The sequence below is a fragment of the Hyla sarda genome, chromosome 7 (genome assembly GCF_029499605.1).
Source record: "Hyla sarda isolate aHylSar1 chromosome 7, aHylSar1.hap1, whole genome shotgun sequence".
Classification (NCBI taxonomy): Eukaryota; Metazoa; Chordata; class Amphibia; order Anura; family Hylidae; genus Hyla; species Hyla sarda.
Genome location: NC_079195.1, coordinates 233,398,459 through 233,422,713, shown reverse-complemented (window position 1 = coordinate 233,422,713; position 24,255 = coordinate 233,398,459). Strand labels below are relative to the sequence as shown.

The 24,255-nt window shown below is 44.3% G+C and overlaps 1 protein-coding gene across 1 annotated transcript in view; it reads right to left on the bottom strand.

The window, feature by feature from the left end:
• The window catches only part of TESK2 (testis associated actin remodelling kinase 2), a 69,794-nt gene that overhangs the window by 14,257 nt on the left and 31,282 nt on the right, over positions 1–24,255 (bottom strand). Inside the window, exons 5-6 of the mRNA XM_056533100.1 lie at positions 9,756–9,902; positions 3,220–3,302 (exon numbers count right to left, since the gene is read on the bottom strand). Of these exons, the coding sequence (XP_056389075.1) occupies positions 3,220–3,302; positions 9,756–9,902 (230 nt within the window). The remainder of the gene's footprint in view (positions 1–3,219; positions 3,303–9,755; positions 9,903–24,255) is intronic.

Here is a 24,255-nt window from a genome sequence, read left to right as displayed (position 1 = left end):
ACTCACTATTCTGCTGGTGAGGTCACTGTGTATATACATTACATTACTTATCCTGTACTGGTCCTGAGTTATATCCTGTATTATACTCCAGAGCTGTACTCACTATTCTGCTGGTGAGGTCACTGTGTACATACATTACATTACTTATCCTGTACTGATCCTGAGTTATATCCTGTATTATACTCCAGAGCTGTACTCACTATTCTGCTGGTGAGATCACTGTGTATATACATTACATTACTTATCCTGTACTGATCCTGTTATATCCTGTATTATACTTGAGAGCTGCGCTTACTATTCTGCTGGTAGAGCAATAGGCATCAGCAGAGGACACAGATGATGGAGCGGTCGGCCCTCGCGTCTCCTGTAATCTCCGGATATCTCAGTCTGATACGTTAAGTTGCTTAATTTACCACAATTTCCTTCCGACCACAATTTGTCAATTAAAACTTATGAAGCTGCAATAAATATCACAAGACGGATATCAGCGGCTCCTCCTATAACGCTCCAGCACTTGTTACCGGCCCTTTAAGAACCGCGATCATATCTTCCTGATCCAGAACCATGACGTCCGCTCCAGAAAAATGTGAGGATCTGTCAAACCTATAAACTGTGAAATCTTAAAGCTGAAGTTCGGCGCCTCCTGTTACCGATAAGACTCATCCGCGCTTACAATGTTTCGCCTCAATCAGATGACGCACGGTTTTCGGGGATTGGCGCACACAGAGGGGGATTGTGGGGCGTCTGGTTTCAGGACAGGTCTCGCCTCCTCCTCTTTATGGGTTTATTGCTCTCACACGGCTGGAGGAGACGTTATTGATCCGCCAGCTGTCAGGAAGCATTGCGCAGGTACGAGCGCCGCGGCCGCCATGTCTGGCACTTTATGAGGTGTAACCTGGTGCCGCACTATTCCCGGCCACGACTGTGGATAATGATCTAAATCCTCTGCACATCGGTGCGACATATTCTCTGCAGCTTATAGCGAGTAAATGGCGTAAAGCGCAGTCACAGCGGTGGCGGGACGCCAAGGACGCTGCACGTAACACGAGATAAGATTAGGAGATTCTGTTCTGTTGATGGTAACTGGATTAGTTCTGCTCCTGTTTGTTACAGCCATAAACTGCAAACACATCCAAAGCTGCATTCACAATTCTGCTGGAAATGGCTTGTATATAGCTAAAGTAACTAATAATCTACCAGTGCAGCTCTGGAGGCTAATACATGTTATATCAGCAGAATAGCGAGTGCAGCTCTGGAGGCTAAAACATGTTATACCAGCAGAATAGTGAGTGAAGCTCTGGAGGCTAAAACATGTTATACCAGCAGAATAGCGAGTGCAGCTCTGGAGGCTAAAACATGTTATACCAGCAGAATAGTGAGTACAGCTCTGGAGGTGACTGAAGCATAAGACATGATGTAACAGCAGAACAGTGAGTGCAGCTCTGGAGGATAAGACTGGATGTAACAGTAGAATATTGAGTGAAGCTCTGGAGGCTAAAACATTTTATAACGGCAGAATAGTGAGTGCAGCTCTGGAGGCTAAAACATGTTATACCAGAAGAATAGTGAGTGCAGCTCTGGAGGCTAAAACATGTTACAACAGCAGAATAGTGAGTGCAGCTCTGGAGATGACTGATGGAAAATACATTATGTAAAAGCAAAATAGTAACTGCAGCATAAGACATGAGACTATGACAGGATGTAACAGCAGAACATTGAGTGCAGCTCCAGAAGTGACTGGAGAATAAGACATGATCTAGCAGCAGAATATTGAGTGCAATTCTGGAGGATAAAACATGATGTATTGGCGGAACAGTGAGTGCAGCTCTGGAGGATAAGACTGGATGTAACAGCAGAATAATGAGTGCAACTCTTGAGGTGACTGGAGAAAAAGACATTGTGTAACAGCAGAAGAGTGAGAAGAGTGCAGCTCTGGATGTAACAGGAGAATAGTGAGTGCAGCTCTAGAGGTGACTGAAGGAAAATACATTATGTAAAAGCAGAATAATGAGTGCATCTCTGGAGGATAAGACTGGATGTAACAGCAGAACAGGGAGTGCTGCTCTGGAGGTGGCTGGAGTATATGACAGGATGTAACATCAGAATAGTGAGTGCAGCTCTGAAATTGACGGGAGGAATAGACATGATCTAGCAGCAGAATAGTGAGTGCAGTTCTGGAAGATAAAACATGATAACGGCAGAACAGTGAGTGCAGCTCTGGAGGTGACTGGAGAAAAAGACATTATGTGACAGTGGAAAAGTGAGTTCTGCCCTGGAGGAAAAGACCTGATGTGACGGCAGAATAGTGAGTGCAGCTCTGGAGGATAAGACATGATGTAACAGCAGAATAGTGAGTGCAGCTCTGGAAGATAAGATATGATATAAAAGCAGAATAGTGAGTGCAGCTCTGGAGGATAAGATATGATGTGACGGCAGAATAGTGAGTGCAGCTCTGGAGGATAAGATATGATGTGACGGCAGAATAGTGAGTGCAGCTCTGGAGGATAAGACCTGATGTAACGGCAGAATAGTGAGTGCAGCTCTGGAGGATAAGACCTGATGTAACGGCAGAATAGTGAGTGCAGCTCTGGAGGATAAGACATGATGTAACAGCAGAATAGTGAATGCAGCTCTGGAGGATAAGACATGATGTAACAGCAGAATAGTGAGTGCAGCTCTGGAGGATAAGACATGATGTAACAGCAGAGTAGTGAGTGCAGCTCTGGAGGATAAGACCTGATGTGACGGCAGAATAGTGAGTGCAGCTCTGGAGGATAAGACCTGAGGTGATGGCAGAATAGTGAGTGCAGCTCTGGAGGATAAGACATGATGTAACAGCAGAATAGTGAATGCAGCTCTGGAGGATAAGACATGATGTAACAGCAGAATAGTGAGTGCAGCTCTGGAGGATAAGACCTGATGTAACAGCAGAATAGTGAGTGCAGCTCTGGAGGATAAGACCTGATGTGACGGCAGAATAGTGAGTGCAGCTCTGGAGGATAAGATATGATGTGACGGCAGAATAGTGAGTGCAGTACAAGACATGATGAAAGTCCCCACTGTAAGTGTCTGAGGCGCCCCTGGTCACGATGCAGAATGCTCAGCAGGGGTCATGTGATCGGAGGAGCTCCGTAATAATCTGTCCTCCGCTCCATGTTATTACAGTAATCGCTCGGGGTACAGAGAGGGCGAAGGTTCATCCGGGTTCTGCGCATTTACCTGCAATCTGGAATCTTTTCCGCCAGTCCAAAATCTGCCACCACGGCCGCATACCCGCCCTCGTCACTCCTGATGAGACAGTTCTGTAAGAGAAGAAAAGGTCAGGAGCCGCACGGTCGGTGACTACTGAGGAGATGACCCTGCCGACCACCAAGGGGTTAACCTGCGGCTTAATAGAAACTAATGCAATGAGCACAATCCCTGGAAAGGAGCTGAGGCTGCAAAACGGGAGCCCAGGAGAGCGGCCGCCATCCCCCTGACCTCCGGAGGTCTCCTTAATGTACGGGCATCATGTGGTCAGTGACCTCCTTAAAGGGGTACAGACCCCCAAAAAATAAAATTCTGCAACTTTAATATGTATTTAAAGAATCTAGTTTACAGTCAATGAATGCATCAGTGGACTTCAAACTGTGGCACTCCAGCTGTTGCAAAACTACAACTCCCAGCATGCCCGGACAGCCGTTGGCTGTCCGGGCATTCTGGGAGTTGTAGTTTTGCAACATTACGCAAAGGTACCAACAATCTGTCATGTGAAGGAATATGAGAAGGTTCTGGAATCTCAGGTCTCCTCTATAAATCATAACGGTAACGACCCACATGGGAATCTATTAGATACAATGTATCCAGGCTCCGACAGCGATGAATCTTACAGGGGCAAACAAAGATGGCCGCTGCCAGGAAGAGAAGATAAAGAAAATAAACAATGTAGAACGCAGGTGACGGCAGAACATAAACCGGATTAATAAGATCATTGTGCGGCGCAGCGAAGAAACACAGAGGCCTCTATATATGTACGAGAACATCTGCCGGCCACCCCCGGACCGGACAAGAACCGAAACATCTGGTTATAAAACCGCAGAGAACACAAAACGGGAGCAACGTATAGACAGAAGCTTAATCCATCCAAACTAATCCTGTATTATACTCCAGAGCTGTACTCACTATTCTGCTGGTGAGGTCACTGTGTACATACATTACTTATCCTGTACTGATCCAGAGTTATATCCTGTATTATACTCCAGAGCTGTACTCACTATTCTGCTGGTGAGGTCACTGTGTACATACATTACATTACTTATCCTGTACTGATCCTGAGTTATATGCTGTATTATACTCCAGAGCTGTACTCGCTATTCTGCTGGTGAGGTCACTGTGTACATACATTACATTACTTATCCTGTACTGATCCTGAGTTATATCCTGTATTATACTCCAGAGCTGTACTCACTATTCTGCTGGTGAGGTCACTGTGTACATACATTACTTATCCTGTACTGATCCAGAGTTATATCCTGTATTATACTCCGGAGCTGTACTCACTATTCTGCTGGTGAGGTCACTGTGTACATACATTACATTACTTAGCCTGTACTGATCCTGAGTTATATCCTGTATTATACTCCAGAGCTGTACTCACTATTCTGCTGGTGAGGTCACTGTGTACATACATTACATTACTTATCCTGTACTGATCCTGAGTTATATCCTGTATTATACCCCAGAGCTGTACTCACTATTCTGCTGGTGAGGTCACTGTGTACATACATTACATTACTTATCCTGTACTGATCCTGAGTTATATCCTGTATTATACCCCAGAGCTGTACTCTCTATTCTGCTGGTTAGTGGATACATATATATATACTTAGTCTTTGCTCTCTGCAGATATTGAGTAATATTTATAACGTGACTTATCTTGGGTTTGTGGTCGGGAATGAGGAAGTTTCCGCATCTCAGTAATAAGCAATAAAAAAGGAACACGACGCCGATGATCTGCAGAAATATCCTACAACTTGTGTTCTGTGCAAAACTACCAACAAAACTACAACTCCCAGCATGCCCGGACAGCCAACGGCTGTCCGGGCATGCTGGGAATTGTAGTTTTGCAACAGCTGGAGGCACCCTGGTTGGGAAACACTTGCCTCTGGCTGTCTGGGCATGCTGGGAATTGTAGTTTTGCAACAGCTGGAGGCACCCTGGTTGGGAAACACTTACCTCTGGCTGTCTGGGCATGCTGGGAATTGTAGTTTTGCAACAGCTGGATGCATACTTATTTGGAAACGGTATACAAAAAAACAAAACAGTGGTATACTTTGGAGAGCAGCCTATGCCAGCAGGGTATACGGACAGGTAAGTACATGCACTGGGCTTCCGATGATCAGGAATCTGGTGCAGATTATATTCATCTTCCTATAGTCTCCGCCCGTACACACGGCGCTACCTCCGCAGATCGTCCCTTAATGTCTCTGTAAGGATCTGTGATCCCTCGGGGCCCGGCCTCACCCGCTGACAGCTATAATCACATCCCCGGCCGCTCCCGGTGACCTCCCCACATTGTGAAACCGTTCAGCTTAATGGCCGGCAATAAAAAACACAGAACTCGCCGTTAATCTGTCAGCAGCGCTGTCAGTGCGCCAAAGCTGCTGTATGACTACAAATTATTGGTATGGATAATAGATAGAGCTCTCTCTGCCATCCTGGACTCATCGCTCTTATCCACACTGACACATAGTAACAAACACTCAGCTGTGTGCTCAGGATGGGTTTAATCCTCTTAAAGTTCCCATTCACTGACAGCAAGCAGAAAGTATATAAGTTAGTATGGAAAAGGACTGGAGCCCCAGACAGAGAAGCTGCAGGACACTGTGCAGCACAGAGAATATACAGTGGGGATCAAAAGTTTGGGCCCCCCAGGTAAAAATGTGTATTAATCTGCATAAAGAAGCCAAGGAAAGATGGAAAAATCTCCCAAAGGATCAAATTACAGATTAGACATTCTTATAATATGTCACCAAAAGTTACATTTTATTTCCATCATTTACACTTTCATAATAACAGAAAAATGGCGTCTGCAAAAGTTTGGGCACCCTGCAGAGTTAATATCGTGTACTGCCCCCTTTGGTAAGTATCACAGCTTGTAAACGCTTTTTGTAGCAGCCAAGAGTCTTTCAATTCTTGTTTGAGGTATCTTTGCCCATTCTTCCTTACAAAAGTCTTCCAGTTCTTTGAGATTTCTGGGCTGTCTATCACGCACTGCTCTTTTAAGGTCTATCCATAGATTTCCAATTATGTTGAGGTCAGGAGATTGTGAAGGCCATGGCAAAACCTTCAGTTTATGCCTCTTGATGTAATCCCCCGTGGATTTCGAGGTGTGTTTAGGATCATTATCCATTTGTAGAAGCCATCCTCTCTTTAACTTCAGCTTTTTCACAGATGGCATCAAGTTGGCATCCAAAATTTGCTGAAATTTTATTGAATCCATTTTTCCTTCTACTCATGAGATGTTCCCTGAGCCACTGGCTGCAATACAACCCCAAAACATGATTGATCCACCCCCATGCTGAACAGTTGGACAGAGGTTCTTTTCATTAAATTCTGTTCCCCTTCTTCTCCAAACGTACCTTTGCTCATTCCGGACAAAGTTCAATTTTAACCTCATCAGTCCACAGAACTTGTTTCCAAAATGCATCAGGCTTGTCTATATGTTCATTTACAAAGTTCAAACGCTGATTTTTGTGGTGAGGACGTAGAAGAGGTTTTCTTCTGATGACTCTTCCATGAAGACCATATTTGTACAAGTATCTCTTTATAGTGGAATAGTGTACCACAACTCCAGTGTCTGCCAGATCTTTCTGGAGGGATTGTGCAGTCAAACGTGGGTTTTGAATAGTTTTTCTCAGAATCCTGCGAGCTGTTCTGTCTGATATTTTTCTTGGTCTTCCAGATCTTGCTTTAACTTCCACTGTTCCTGATGACTGCCATTTCTTAATTACATTCCGAACAGAGGATATTGACATCAGAAAACGTTTTGCTATCTTCTTACAGCCTTCTCCAGCTTTGTGAGCATCAACTATTTTCAGTTTCAGATTTCTAGACAACTGCTTAGAAGAACCCATGGTGCTGATTGTTGGAGCAAGGTCAGATGAGTCTGGGCATTTAAAACCTTTGAGATTGACATCACCTGGTCTTCCCAGATGATGATTGAGAACAATCCATGACACTGACAGGTCTCATCTTTGTAAAGGGCGCAGTGCATGCTACAAATTCTGCAGGGGGCACAAACTTTTGCAGACGCCATTTTTTTTGTTTTCTGTTATTTTGAAAGTGTAAATGATGGAAATAAAATGTAACTTTTGGTGACATATTATAAGAATGTCTAATCTGTAATTTGATCCTTTTGGCTTCTTTATGCACATTGATCCACATTTTTACCTGGGGTGCCCAAACTTTTGATCCCCACTGTACATAGTAACAAGCCCAAAGCTGTGTGATCAGGACTGGGTCAGGATGGGTTTATTCCTCTCAATGTTCCCATTCACTTACAGCAAGCAGAAAGTATATAAGTTGGTATGTAAAAGGACAGAAGAGGCCTCGGACACAGAACCTGCTGGACACTGTGCAGCACAGAGAATATACAAAGTAACAAACCCTAAGCGGTGTGAGCAGGACTGGGTCAGGAAGAAGAAAGTATAAAAGTCAGTATGGAAAAGGACTGAAATGTTCCCATTCACTGACAGCAAGCAGAAAATATAAAAGTTAGTATGGAAAAGGACTGGAGAGGCCCCAGAACCTGCTGGACACTGTTTGGCACCGAGAGGATACAAAGAAGACAAAACCAGAAGTAAAATTAGGCCAGAAGTAAAATTCCCGTCACATTCACCTCAGGACTCTGAGGCCAAAAATTCTGGTGCAGTTTTGACCCAAAATGATCCCCCGCCTAATAGTGCAGATCCGTGTCTTAGTGATCCAAGGCAATTTCTGCACAAAAGTCTCATCAATAATCGTCACGTCAATTGTTTTTATTCATTCATTTTTTTATTTTTCAAACGGATTCGCACATTCCCAATATTCTAATGTGATTGAGGAATGGAATCCAATCAGGTATCTATGCGGAGGAAAACCAGCGAAACCACCTGAAATTCAGGCACGGGAAAAAGCCACTCAGGTAAAAATTAGAGATGAGCGAACTTACAGTTAATTCGATTCGTCACGAACTTCTCGGCTCAGCAGTTGATGACTTATCCTGCATAAATGAGTTCAGCTTTCCGGTGCTCCGGTGGGCTGGAAAAGGTGGATACAGTCCTAGGAAAGAGTCTCCAGCCACCGGAACACCGGAAAGCTGAACTAATTTATGCAGGATAATCATAAACTGCCGAGCCGAGAAGTTCGTGACGAATCGAATTTACTCTAAGTTCGCTCATCTCTAGTAAAAATAATAATAATTATTATTATTATTATAAATAAATAATTAAACAATAAAAATATTTTTTTTTAGAAATTGGCAAAAAAAAATCTGTAAGTAAATAAAATTGTTCTAAATAAATACATTTCATGCACAGCTGTCTTTACAGCCAATAATGGAAAAATAATTAAATATATATATATATATACACACACACATATACACACATATATATACACACACATATATCTTCCCGCCATCCTCCCCCCCTGAATTATCGTCAGAATTTTTTTTTGTTTATCTACAGACATTTTGTTTATTTACGGACCTTTTTCTGCCAATTACTTCTATTCAAACAAAGAACAAATTAATAAATAAAAATATCTGCAGCTTTTTTCCAGAAATCTGCTGAAAATAAAAGTCTGTAAATTAAATACATTTTTACAGTCATTTGATTTATTTAATGGGAAAACAAAAAAACACTGCAAAAAAATAAATAAATAAAAAAGGAAAAAAAAAACATTTTCTAAATTTGAAATGTTTTAATACTTGGACGCTTCCCTCCATAATTAGCTTAAATGGGAACTGACAAATTAAAAAATATTTTTATATGTTGTACCTCTTGGCAAAACATTAACCTTTTTTTATATAGTTCATACATTTATTTTTTTATTTCCCGTGTATAAAAAAAAAAAAAAAAAAATCCTGGCTTATAAAAAGACCACCAGGGGTCCCCATACCGTCCAGAACATAATCGTGTCCGGCTGCAGCGTCATCTTTGTCCCAGCGGAATCAGAGGCTAGGACAAAGTCCAGGAAGTGATGGCGGGGCTAAGACTACTCTGTGCTCACTCCTGTCCTATCAGACTGCAGCATGAAAACTGTGAGGAGGGGGTTACAGTGCAGCACAGCAGACTCAGGGAGGAAAAGGAGTCATGCAGAGTGAGGACACGCCCCCTCCAGAGCACAGAATGACAAACTAAGTGAGCAACAATTAGAAGGTATTTATGAGAGAAATATAGGTGCTAGACACAACTATAGGTAGATCACAATTAGGTGCTGAGTAATGACATTTTTTGTGAGGGATATGTCAGGTACTTGTTTACCACAGGATCGATGGTGCTAGAAACAAATCCTCAGCTGTGAAGTAGTATCATCATGGCTACCAAAATGAGGCCAGTGGTCTCTCAACTATGGCCCTCCAGATATTGCAAAACTACAATTCCCAGCATGCCCGGACAGCCAACGGCTGTCCGGGCAAGCCGGGATTTGTAGTTTTGCAACATCTGGAGGCCCACAGTTTAGAGACCACTGTTTTACTGTATTGGGGTGGATGAGGACTCTCTGGCACCCACCTTAGATGTAAGGTCTCGATGGAAGATGCCCTTGGAGTGGAGGTAGGCCAGGCCCAGAGCGATGTCCAGCGCCAGCTTTTCCCGGACCGTCCACGGCAGGTGCAGGTTGCTGTCCAGAAGCTGCTCCAGGTTCCCGCTATTAATGTACTGCAAGACAAGAAGCGAAGAAATTATCCATCCCAGAACAGACGAGAGGTCACATGACTATTAGCTTCGTGCTGGACCGCCAGCGCCGAGGAGGGTTAATCCCGGTGCCCAATGGACTCTGTACGAAAAGTTTATAAGCCATTACATTTTAATTATTTTAATCTTTATAGTAATTAAGTCCCCCCTGATATCATCGTTATACAGAACCCGCCTGATGCCCCCTGTAGATGGCGGCTGTGGGTACCCCGTGAAGGGGGGGCGGCTGTGGGTACCCCGTGAAGGGGGGGCGGCTGTGGGTACCCCGTGAAGGGGGGGCGGCTGTGGGTACCCCGTGAAGGGGGGGCGGCTGTGGGTACCCCGTGAAGGGGGGGCGGCTGTGGGTACCCCGTGAAGGGGGGGCGGCTGTGGGTACCCCGTGAAGGGGGGGCGGCTGTGGGTACCCCGTGAAGGGGGGGCGGCTGTGGGTACCCCGTGAAGGGGGGGCGGCTGTGGGTACCCCGTGAAGGGGGGGCGGCTGTGGGTACCCCGTGAAGGGGGGGCGGCTGTGGGTACCCCGTGAAGGGGGGGCGGCTGTGGGTACCCCGTGAAGGGGGGGCGGCTGTGGGTACCCCGTGAAGGGGGGGCGGCTGTGGGTACCCCGTGAAGGGGGGGCGGCTGTGGGTACCCCATGAAGGGGGGCGGCTGTGGGTACCCCATGAAGGGGGGCGGCTGTGGGTACCCCATGAAGGGGGGCAGCTGTGGGTACCCCATGAAGGGGGGCAGCTGTGGGTACCCCATGAAGGGGGGCAGCTGTGGGTACCCCATGAAGGGGGGCAGCTGTGGGTACCCCATGAGAAAACACAGAGCATGCTGCCAAAAACGTGTATAGGGGTGATGTCACTGTATATAATGACTGTATATATGGAGAGCGGTGATGTCACTGTATATAATATCACTATATATGGAGAGCGGTGATGTCACTGTATATAACATCACTATATATGGAGAGCGGTGATGTCACTGTATATAATATCACTATATATGGAGAGCGGTGATGTCACTGTATATAATATCACTATATATGGAGAGTGGTGATGTCACTGTATATAATTACTGTATATATGGAGAGTGGTGATGTCACTGTATATAATGACTGTATATATGGAGAGCGGTGATGTCACTGTATATAATATCACTATATATGGAGAGCGGTGATGTCACTGTATATAATGACTGTATATACGAAGAGCGGTGATGTCACTGTATATAATATCACTATATATGGAGAGCGGTGATGTCACTGTATATAATGACTGTATATATGGAGAGCGGTGATGTCACTGTATATAATATCACTATATATAGAGAGCGGTGATGTCACTGTATATATGGAGAGCGGTGATGTCACTGTATATAATGACTGTATATATGGAGAGCGGTGATGTCACTGTATATAATGACTGTATATATGGAGAGCGGTGATGTCACTGTATATAACATCACTATATATATGGAGAGCGGTGATGTCACTGTATATAATATCACTATATATGGAGAGCGGTGATGTCACTGTATATAATGACTGTATATATGGAGAGCGGTGATGTCACTGTATATAATGACTGTATATATGGAGAGCGGTGATGTCACTGTATATAACATCACTATATATATGGAGAGCGGTGATGTCACTGTATATAATATCACTATATATGGAGAGCGGTGATGTCACTGTATATAATGACTGTATATATGGAGAGCGGTGATGTCACTGTATATAATTACTGTATATATGGAGAGTGGTGATGTCACTGTATATAATGACTGTATATATGGAGAGCGGTGATGTCACTGTATATAATATCACTATATATGGAGAGCGGTGATGTCACTGTATATAATGACTGTATATATGGAGAGCGGTGATGTCACTGTATATAATATCACTATATATGGAGAGCGGTGATGTCACTGTATATAATGACTGTATATATGGAGAGCGGTGATGTCACTGTATATAATATCACTATATATGGAGAGCGGTGATGTCACTGTATACAATGACTGTATATATGGAGAGCGGTGATGTCACTGTATATAATGACTATATATGGAGAGCGGTGATGTCACTGTATATAATGATTATATATGGAGAGTGGTGATGTCACTGTATATAATGACTGTATATATGGAGAGCGGTGATGTCACTGCATATAATGACTGTATATATGGAGAGCGGTGATGTCACTGTATATAATGACTGTATATATGGAGAGCGGTGATGTCACTGTATATAATGACTGTATATATGGAGAGCGGTGATGTCACTGTATATAATATCACTATATATGGAGAGCGGTGATGTCACTGTATATAATGACTGTATATATGGAGAGTGGTGATGTCACTGTATATAATGACTGTATATATGGAGAGCGGTGATGTCACTGTATATAATATCACTATATATGGAGAGCGGTGATGTCACTGTATATAATTACTGTATATATGGAGAGCGGTGATGTCACTGTATATAATGACTGTATATATGGAGAGCGGTGATGTCACTGTATATAATATCACTATATATGGAGAGCGGTGATGTCACTGTATATAATATCACTATATATGGAGAGCGGTGATGTCACTGTATATAATGACTGTATATATGGAGAGCGGTGATGTCACTGTATATAATATCACTATATATATGGAGAGCGGTGATGTCACTGTATATAATGACTGTATATATGGAGAGTGGTGATGTCACTGTATATAATATCACTATATATGGAGAGCGGTGATGTCACTGTATATAATGACTGTATATATGGAGAGCGGTGATGTCACTGTATATAATGACTGTATATATGGAGAGTGGTGATGTCACTGTATATAATGACTGTATATATGGAGAGCGGTGATGTAACTGTATATAATATCACTATATATGGAGAGCGGTGATGTCACTGTATATAATGACTATATATATGGAGAGCGGTGAGGTCACTGTATATAATGACTGTATATATGGAGAGTGGTGATGTCACTGTATATAATATCACTATATATGGAGAGCGGTGATGTCACTGTATATAATGACTGTATATATGGAGAGCGGTGAGGTCACTGTATATAATGACTGTATATATGGAGAGCGGTGATGTCACTGTATATAATGACTGTATATATGGAGAGTGGTGATGTCACTGTATATAATATCACTATATATATGGAGAGCGGTGATGTCACTGTATATAATGACTGTATATATGGAGAGTGGTGATGTCACTGTATATAATATCACTATATATGGAGAGCGGTGATGTCACTGTATATAATTACTGTATATATGGAGAGCGGTGATGTCACTGTATATAATGACTGTATATATGGAGAGCGGTGATGTCACTGTATATAATGACTGTATATATGGAGAGCGGTGATGTCACTGTATATAATGACTGTATATATGGAGAGCGGTGAAGTCACTGTATATAATATCACTATATATATGGAGAGCGGTGATGTCACTGTATATAATATCACTATATATGGAGAGCGGTGATGTCACTGTATATAATATCACTATATATGGAGAGCGGTGATGTCACTGTATATAATGACTGTATATATGGAGAGCGGTGATGTCACTGTATATAATGACTGTATATATGGAGAGCGGTGATGTCACTGTATATAATGACTGTATATATGGAGAGCGGTGATGTCACTGTATATAATATCACTATATATGGAGAGCGGTGATGTCACTGTATATAATATCACTATATATATGGAGAGCGGTGATGTCACTGTATATAATGACTATATATATATATATATATATGGAGAGCGGTGATGTCACTGTATATAATGACTGTATATATGGAGAGCGGTGATGTCACTGTATATAATGACTGTATATATGGAGAGCGGTGATGTCACTGTATATAATATCACTATATATATGGAGAGCGGTGATGTCACTGTATATAATGACTGTATATATGGAGAGCGGTGATGTCACTGTATATAATGACTGTATATATGGAGAGCGGTGATGTCACTGTATATAATGACTGTATATATGGAGAGCGGTGATGTCACTGTATATAATGACTGTATATATGGAGAGCGGTGATGTCACTGTATATAATGACTGTATATATGGAGAGCGGTGATGTCACTGTATATAATGACTGTATATATGGAGAGCGGTGATGTCACTGTATATAATATCACTATATATGGAGAGCGGTGATGTCACTGTATATAATTACTGTATATATGGAGAGCGGTGATGTCACTGTATAAAATATCACTATATATGGAGAGCGGTGATGTCACTGTATATAATGACTGTATATATGGAGAGCGGTGATGTCACTGTATATAATATCACTATATATGGAGAGCGGTGATGTCACTGTATATAATGACTGTATATATGGAGAGCGGTGATGTCACTGTATATAATGACTGTATATATGGAGAGCGGTGATGTCACTGTATATAATATCACTATATATATGGAGAGCGGTGATGTCACTGTATATAATATCACTATATATATGGAGAGCGGTGATGTCACTGTATATAATTACTGTATATATGGAGAGCGGTGATGTCACTGTATATAATATCACTATATATGGAGAGCGGTGATGTCACTGTATATAATGACTGTATATATGGAGAGCGGTGATGTCACTGTATATAATGACTGTATATATGGAGAGCGGTGATGTCACTGTATATAATGACTGTATATATGGAGAGCGGTGATGTCACTGTATATAATGACTGTATATATGGAGAGCGGTGATGTCACTGTATATAATTACTGTATATATGGAGAGTGGTGATGTCACTGTATATAATTACTGTATATATGGAGAGCGGTGATGTCACTGTATATAATATCACTATATATATGGAGAGCGGTGAGGTCACTGTACATAATGACTGTATATATGGAGAGCGGTGATGTCACTGTATATAATGACTGTATATATGGAGAGCGGTGATGTCACTGTATATAATATCACTATATATATGGAGAGCGGTGATGTCACTGTATATAATTACTGTATATATGGAGAGCGGTGATGTCACTGTATATAATTACTGTATATATGGAGAGCGGTGATGTCACTGTATATAATATCACTATATATATGGAGAGCGGTGAGGTCACTGTACATAATGACTGTATATATGGAGAGCGGTGATGTCACTGTATATAATGACTGTATATATGGAGAGCGGTGATGTCACTGTATATAATATCACTATATATATGGAGAGCGGTGATGTCACTGTATATAATATCACTATATATGGAGAGCGGTGATGTCACTGTATATAATGACTATATATGGAGAGCGGTGATGTCACTGTATATAATATCACTATATATGGAGAGCGGTGATGTCACTGTATATAATGACTATATATATGGAGAGCGGTGATGTCACTGTATATAATGACTGTATATATGGAGAGCGGTGATGTCACTGTATATAATGACTGTATATATGGAGAGCGGTGATGTCACTGTATATAATGACTGTATATATGGAGAGCGGTGATGTCACTGTATATAATATCACTATATATATGGAGAGCGGTGATGTCACTGTATATAATATCACTATATATGGAGAGCGGTGATGTCACTGTATATAATGACTGTATATATGGAGAGCGGTGATGTCACTGTATATAATATCACTATATATGGAGAGCGGTGATGTCACTGTATATAATGACTATATATATGGAGAGCGGTGAGGTCACTGTATATAATGACTGTATATATGGAGAGCGGTGATGTCACTGTATATAATGACTGTATATATGGAGAGCGGTGAGGTCACTGTATATAATATCACTATATATATGGAGAGCGGTGAGGTCACTGTATATAATGACTGTATATATGGAGAGCGGTGAGGTCACTGTATATAATGACTGTATATATGGAGAGCGGTGATGTCACTGTATATAATATCACTATATATGGAGAGCGGTGATGTCACTGTATATAATGACTATATATATGGAGAGCGGTGATGTCACTGTATATAATGACTGTATATATGGAGAGCGGTGATGTCACTGTATATAATGACTGTATATATGGAGAGCGGTGATGTCACTGTATATAATTACTGTATATATGGAGAGAGGTGATGTCACTGTATATAATATCACTATATATGGAGAGCGGTGATGTCACTGTATATAATGACTGTATATATGGAGAGCGGTGATGTCACTGTATATAATATCACTATATATGGAGAGCGGTGATGTCACTGTATATAATGACTGTATATATGGAGAGCGGTGATGTCACTGTATATAATATCACTATATATGGAGAGCGGTGATGTCACTGTATATAATATCACTATATATGGAGAGCGGTGATGTCACTGTATATAATATCACTATATATGGAGAGCGGTGATGTCACTGTATATAATATCACTATATATGGAGAGCGGTGATGTCACTGTATATAATGACTGTATATATGGAGAGCATTGAATTCACTGTATATAATATCACTATATATGGAGAGCGGTGATGTCACTGTATATAATATCACTATATATGGAGAGCAGTGATGTCACTGTATATAATATCACTATATATGGAGAGCGGTGATGTCACTGTATATAATATCACTATATATGGAGAGCGGTGATGTCACTGTATATAATTACTGTATATATGGAGAGCGGTGATGTCACTGTATATAATGACTGTATATATGGAGAGCAGTGATGTCACTGTATATAATGACTGTATATATGGAGAGCAGTGATGTCACTGTATATAATATCACTATATATATGGAGAGCGGTGATGTCACTGTATATAATATCACTATATATGGAGAGCAGTGATGTCACTGTATATAATATCACTATATATGGAGAGCGGTGATGTCACTGTATATAATATCACTATATATGGAGAGCAGTGATGTCACTGTATATAATATCACTATATATGGAGAGCGGTGATGTCACTGTATATAATTACTGTATATATGGAGAGCGGTGATGTCACTGTATATAATATCACTATATATGGAGAGCAGTGATGTCACTGTATATAATATCACTATATATGGAGAGCGGTGATGTCACTGTATATAATATCACTATATATATGGAGAGCGGTGATGTCACTGTATATAATGACTATATATATATGGAGAGCGGTGATGTCACTGTATATAATATCACTATATATGGAGAGCGGTGATGTCACTGTATATAATATCACTATATATGGAGAGCGGTGATGTCACTGTATATATGGAGAGCGGTGATGTCACTGTATATAATGACTGTATATATGGAGAGCGGTGATGTCACTGTATATAATGACTATATATATGGAGAGCGGTGATGTCACTGTATATAATATCACTATATATGGAGAGCGGTGATGTCACTGTATATAATGACTGTATATATGGAGAGCGGTGATGTCACTGTATATAATATCACTATATATGGAGAGCGGTGATGTCACTGTATATAATGACTATATATATGGAGAGCGGTGATGTCACTGTATATAATATCACTATATATGGAGAGCGGTGATGTCACTGTATATAATGACTGTATATATGGAGAGCGGTGATGTCACTGTATATAATATCACTATATATGGAGAGCGGTGATGTCACTGTATATAATATCACTATATATATGGAGAATACCTGGGAATCTCTCTGGACACATTAGAGCTGATGCTGCGTCACAATTGCAGGATGCGGTGGAGGCCGCTGAACGCTCTCGCCGTGTCCCCCCCCCCCCCCCCCCCCCGCACGCTCCGTCCTGACATTAATATCATCTCCCGGCTTCCGTAATCACAACAATGGAATTTTTATGAGATGAGAGATGTTTGAATTGGCTCTAAACCTGCGCCCTGTGTATATAGAAGAATCCACCCCGAACAATGCCGGATTGTGCAGGATCCGCCGCCGCCGGCCGCCGCTTCACCACAAGCTCTGTATTCTTTACTGGTGACTGAAGGCGAATGGGAGTCATGTGTACGGGGAGGAGGGAACGGCCGACAGAGAAATGACACCAGGGAACCAGAGTGTCCCCCAGAAGATGGTACCACCCTAATATGTCTAATTATTAGATTCTATCTATTACAATGTAAAGTAGTCCTTGTGTAAAGGGGTACTCCGCCCCTAAACATCTTATCCCCTAACCAAAAGATCTACCCCAAAGGGTAGGGATCCCGCCACCAGGGACCCACACGATCTAGGCTGCGGCACCCCAGACATCCCGGGCACAGAGTCAACTTCGCTCCGTGCCGGATGACTGACAATGTGGGGTGGAGGCGTGTGAGGTCACGGCCACGCCCCCTCAATGCAAGTCTATGGGATGGGGACCCCTGTAATCTCTGCTGCGGCACCCCAGGCATCCGGTGCACGGAGCGAACTTTGCTCCATTCAGGATGACTGGCGATGCGGGGCGGAGGCTCGTGACATCACAATCAGGCCCTGCTCGTGATGTCATGGCCACACCCCCTCAATGCAAGTCTATGGGAGGGGGCGTGACGGCCGCCACGCCCCCTCCCATAGACTTGCATTGAGGGGGTGTGGCCGTGACACCACGAGTGGTGCACGGCCGTGATGTCACGAGACTCCAGCGCTGCACCCGTCACTCTAAACGAACGCCAGGCGCAGCACGGACATCACAGGGGTCCCCAGCGCCGGGACCCCTGTGATCACACATCTTAATGGTCGAAAGAAGTACAAGTGCTCAGCGTCATATACGGAGGTTGTGTTTGGAAAATAGATGAATATGTGCTGCCAGCATTGCTGCAGAGGTTAAAGGAGTACTCTGGTGCAGAATATTCCTGCTCCGTCCTGCAAAAAAAATGAGAATGAACCATCTCTCACCTCCCTGGGTTCCCGCGGAGCGTCACTACAGCTGATCGGTCCTCCGGTCCATCCTCTTCATACTTCCGGGTGTAACAAAGCGTCACACGGCGCTCAGCCTATCACCGGCCGCCGCGATGTTCTGCCTCAGCCGGCGATAGGCTGAGCACCATGTGATGCCTCGTTACACCTGGAAGTATGAAGAGGATGGACCGGAGGACCGATCAGCTGTAGTGACGCTCCGCGGGAACCCAGGGAGGTGAGAGATGGTTCATTCTCATTTTTTTTTGCTGCCCGGGCAGGACGGAGCAGGAATACTCTGCACCAGAGTACTCCTTTAAAGGGGTGGGGTCAGCCTGTCAGTGCTCAAACTATACACCGCACATAACATCAAATTGGTCTTCAAGGCAGAATGTTATTTTCCTCAGTGTTGTCACATTAAAAGATATAATAAAATTGTTATAAAAATGTGAGGGGTGAACTTACTGATCGGGGATCCTATATATGGTCCATATACAGCAAGTATACAGAAATGGCTTATCCTGTACTGATCCTGAGTTATGTCCTGTATTATACCCCAGAGCTGTACTCACTATTCTGCTGGTGAGGTCACTGTGTATATACATTACATTACTTATCCTGTACTGATCCTGAGTTATATCCTGTATTATACCCCAGAGCTGTACTCACTATTCTGCTGGTGAGGTCACTGTGTACATACATTACATTACTTATCCTGTACTGATCCTGAGTTATATATCAGACAGGAGGCTCATATCTTGCATTAATCTTTCTTTATTAATGCCCATAGCAGAAAAATTAGAACTTTCAGTTTTAATGTATTCAAAGAAAAAACTTTTCTCAACTACAACTCCCAGCAGCCCCTCTGAGGACTCTGTAGCCAATCATAGCCCAGGAGGCTCCTATAAAGGGGGCTGCTGAACCATAACTCCTCCTCTTTCTTTCTGCTCATAGCCAGATAAGTATAGATTGTATATTGTCCTTGTTTGTTAATAGTCTCTATTAGAGATTAGTGAATAGTGTCGACCTCTGCTGTCCCTAGCGTTGCGGTACCTCCGCACCCGCTTATGGGCTATCAGAGGTCCATCTGTATTACTATTTTATTGTATTTTTGTTTTTATTGTATTTTTGTTTTTATTTATCTTCTATCGTTATAGTCCTTTTTCAATAACAGATAACGCGGCACTTGTTGCGACAGCGTTTTCTTCCCTACTCACATCAGCACTCTTTTCCCGTCTGTTAGCGGGCGCCATCTTAGCCCTCCTTCTTCCGCGCTTCTTTCCCGCCGCTCCTGGCCTTCGCGCGCGTCTGACGCGCACTAAGGGGCGGCCCACACAAGAAGCGCAGCGTTTCAGCCTATCACAACTCAGGGGAGCCGTAGTCTCGCGAGACTACGCTCCTTGGCTTTCAGCCTCCTCGGTAACTCCCACAACATCGCTCAGTCCAGCGCGTACGGTGTGGAGGAAAGGAGCCTGAACTTGCCACGGATTTTTCAGCAGGTTTTTACCCTACTTTGGCGCTAGTTAGCGGCCCCCTGGTAGCATCCCTAAGACGATCTCCCTGTTAGAACTAGGGCATACCAGGATACAGCAAGCAGTGCTGGGGGTGCAATAGTACAGTGCTTGATTTTAAAAATATTGACAGTACATCTACTGATTACTGCCTTAATCAAATATGTCTGAGGAAGCCAATTCAAACGCCTTACCATCCGCAGGCGAGGCTACTCAATTCATGAATGCGGTACAAATCCAAGAACTGATCAGTAAATCAGTTCAGGCGGCTTTGGCGTCCGCTGCGTTGCCATCCGGTTCTCAGCAAACGGTACCACCCCTTTCAGGGCCGCCAGCCTTTGCCATTGATCCGACAATTAAAAGAGGAAAATCCTCCCACAAACGCAAGCATTTGATGCCTGCTTACGACTCCCCGGCAGGGGAAGTTCAATCCATGCTCCAGGCAGCCCCCACAAGGGCCTGCCAACCCACACTACCTCCAGACTCTCTACGACCCTCGGGCCTCGAGGAGACAACTAATAAGAGGCACAGATCCGCTAGGCGGGCCAAGCCTGATTCATATGTGGACTCCACTGACGAAGATTCGTCCGCTAGCTCTGAGTCCTCCGCAGAGTCTGCTTATAATGATGAGGAAGGTGGGACAGTGACGTTACCCAATAACGTTAACCCTGACACCCAGGGTGACCCTATTTTGGACTCCCTCGGGGAGCCATTCTTTGACCCGGAGGCGATCTCACACCCTCGCTCCGGAGATTGGGCCCCTCTCCCACAAGTGTCCAACTTTGTAGAACATTGGACCCGAAGACCACTAGAGAGGGCAAATAGAAATAAATTGAGGGCAGAATGCCCTAGACCCTCCATACCGAGGAAAGTAGTTGTTACCCCGGAGGTTGACCCGATACTCATGAAGTATCTGACAAAAAATGGGAAATTCCCAAAAAAGGGCATTGAACGCTCCTTCAAATCCATACAAGACCGTATACTAGACCTTCTGGGACCTTTGACTAAGATCTTAGACCTGTCAGAACAGTCTGCTGCATCCAGCCAACCAGTAGATCTCAATCAGCTTAGAGGTTGGGCCCAAAGGGCCATTTGTATGCTCGGAGCCGCCAATACCACCTGTGCGACCGAGCGGCGTAGGTCCATCCTCATGAGATTAGACCCCCAGCTATCCCATCTAGCGGAATCTGAACCGGGTCCCTCAGCCGAGGGCATGCTTTTCGGGGACACCCTCATAAAGGATATTAACAAGTTTGTGGGGTTATTTACTTCCTTGGACAAAGCCCAATCGTCCTTGAAGAAGTCAGGGACCTCATCCAAGGTTTTTGCCAGGGCTGGCAGAAATAGGGGCCGATCTGCCGGCCGATCAAATTACTATAGGCCACCACCCAGAGCTCCAGCTCACTACGCTCAGGCTCCTCCCTCCTACCCGCTTCCAATGGCGCAACCCACACCGTTCTTTCCTCCTAGAGGAAGGCCATGGAGAGGACGCGGTGCCAGAGGCTACCCCCGATCCCGTCCGTCGACTGGTAAGTACACCCCTCCTTCCCCAGTCCCATGTCCCGGTAGGAGGCAGACTGATGTATTTTATCCACGGTTGGTCTGCGATTACGTCAGACGCATGGATATTGGATACGGTAACAGGCTACCGGATAGAGTTCTACTCCCCTCCGGAGTTGGACATAATTCCACACCCCATAAAATTTTCAGCTCTCAACGTTGCTCTCATAGACAACGAGATACAAGAGTTATTGACCAAAAAAGCCATAGTGGAAGTTTTTCCATCTTCCCCGGGATTTGTCAGCAACCTCTTCTTAGTCAAGAAGAAGGGAGGCGGTTTCCGCCCAGTGATAAACCTCCGAAATTTGAACCAACATGTGGTGTACCGCCACTTCAAAATGGAAGGGATCCACTGCCTTCGGGACCTTTTGTGGCCGGGAGATTGGCTGATAAAGGTGGACTTGAAGGACGCCTACCTTACCGTGCCCATCCACCCCTCGTCTCAACGGTTCCTCCGCTTCCTTTGGAAAGGTCGCATGTGGCAATTCTCTTGCCTCCCCTTCGGCCTATCTTCCGCCCCATGGTGCTTCACCAAACTGATGAAACCCGTGGTGGCATCTCTACGGAGCAGAGGGGTACGGATGATTATTTATCTGGACGATCTGCTTATCATGGCTCGATCCAGAGATCAGGCCATTACCCATATGGAGTGGACAGTTTCTCTGTTACAGGCCTTGGGATTCCTGATCAATCACGAGAAGTCGGTTCTCGCCCCGGCCCAGGAAATGGAGTTCCTGGGCTTTCTGGTAGATACCAATCGGGCGGTCCTCCGGCTTCCCACGTCCAAACTAGCCCTCATTCGCAAAGAAATCAGGGCTGTGCTTCGCAAGAGTCGTGTTTCACTACGCACCCTGGCTCGATTGGTAGGCCTCCTATCGGCGTCCATCCAAGCTATCTTTCCGGCCCCACTCCACTATCGGGCCCTCCAGAGATTAAAAGCTATGCACCTTCGACAAGGTCTCAGATATGCGGACGAGGTACCCCTCTGTCCGGAGGTCTCGGAGGAATTACAGTGGTGGCTTCGACATGCCGTCGAATGGAACGGCAAGACCATATTCAATTCCAGTCCGGACTTCATCATAGAGTCGGATGCCAGCCGGCAGGGCTGGGGTGCTCGGTGCGGGGCGTCCTCCACAGGAGGGACATGGTCCGCAGAAGAGTCTCTTTTGCACATCAATGCGCTGGAACTCCTGGCGGCCTTTTTCGCCATCAGAAGTTTCTTACCACACGCATACAATTGCTGTGTGTTATTGCGCATGGACAATGTGACAGCGGTCCAATATGTCAACCGCTTGGGAGGCTCGAGGTCACAAGTCCTGGCGGATATCGCAAAGGACTTTTGGCACTTCTGCCTTCTCCGCAACATAATTCCAGTGGCGGAATATATTCCGGGGGTTTCCAACTCGGTGGCGGATTGGAACTCCCGCTACCTGATCGATGCCAGCGATTGGAAATTGGATCGGCCAATTTTCTTGGCGTTGCAACGACTCTGGGGTCCATTTCGCTTGGACCTATTCGCCTCCCGCCTCAACCATCAGTTGCCCCGCTTCTACAGTTGGAGGCCGGATCCGGAGGCCTGCGCAATAGACGCGTTTCGTCAACGCTGGCCGGAGGGAACGCATTATGCGTTTCCGCCGTTCCCAATGATTCCCAGGGTTCTCCTTCACGTGGCGAACCAGGGGGCGACGATTGCGTTGATAACTCCCTGGTGGCCGACGCAACCGTGGTTTCCCCTCCTTCTTGGGATGGCGATCGACTATCCCCGGTTGCTTCCTCATTTCCCTCACCTTCTCACCAATCCGAACAAGGGTCTCCACCCTCTGGTGTTGGAGGGCAACCTGCCTCTCCTCGCGTGGTTGGTTTCGGGGTCTCAGAGTCAGATAACGACCTTTCAAAATCAGCTAGGGATCTCCTTGCCCTGGCCTGGGCCCCCGGGACTCGATCGGCATATCGATCGGCCTGGAGACTCTGGGTCCGTTGGTGCGATCAACGACAGATTGATCCGATTCATGCCTCTGTGCCCGTAGTGGTCAACTACTTAGCGGATTCCTTTGAAGCAGGGAAATCTTTTAGTTCCATTAATGTCTATCGGTCGGCTATATCAGCCTACCATTGTCCTGTAGACACCCTGCCTGTTGGCAAGCACCCTCTAGTGTGCCGCCTCTTGAGGGGCATTAAATTTAAACGACCCCCGCGTCCCAAGTACCAGGCCACTTGGGATGTTTCCAAGCTCCTGCAATTATTTTCCACTTGGGCGGATAATGACGACCTTTCATTACGGCTTCTATCCTTCAAGCTGACCGTCCTTTTATGTCTGGTTTCCATAAAACGGATATCGGACGTGAAAGCGTTGGAT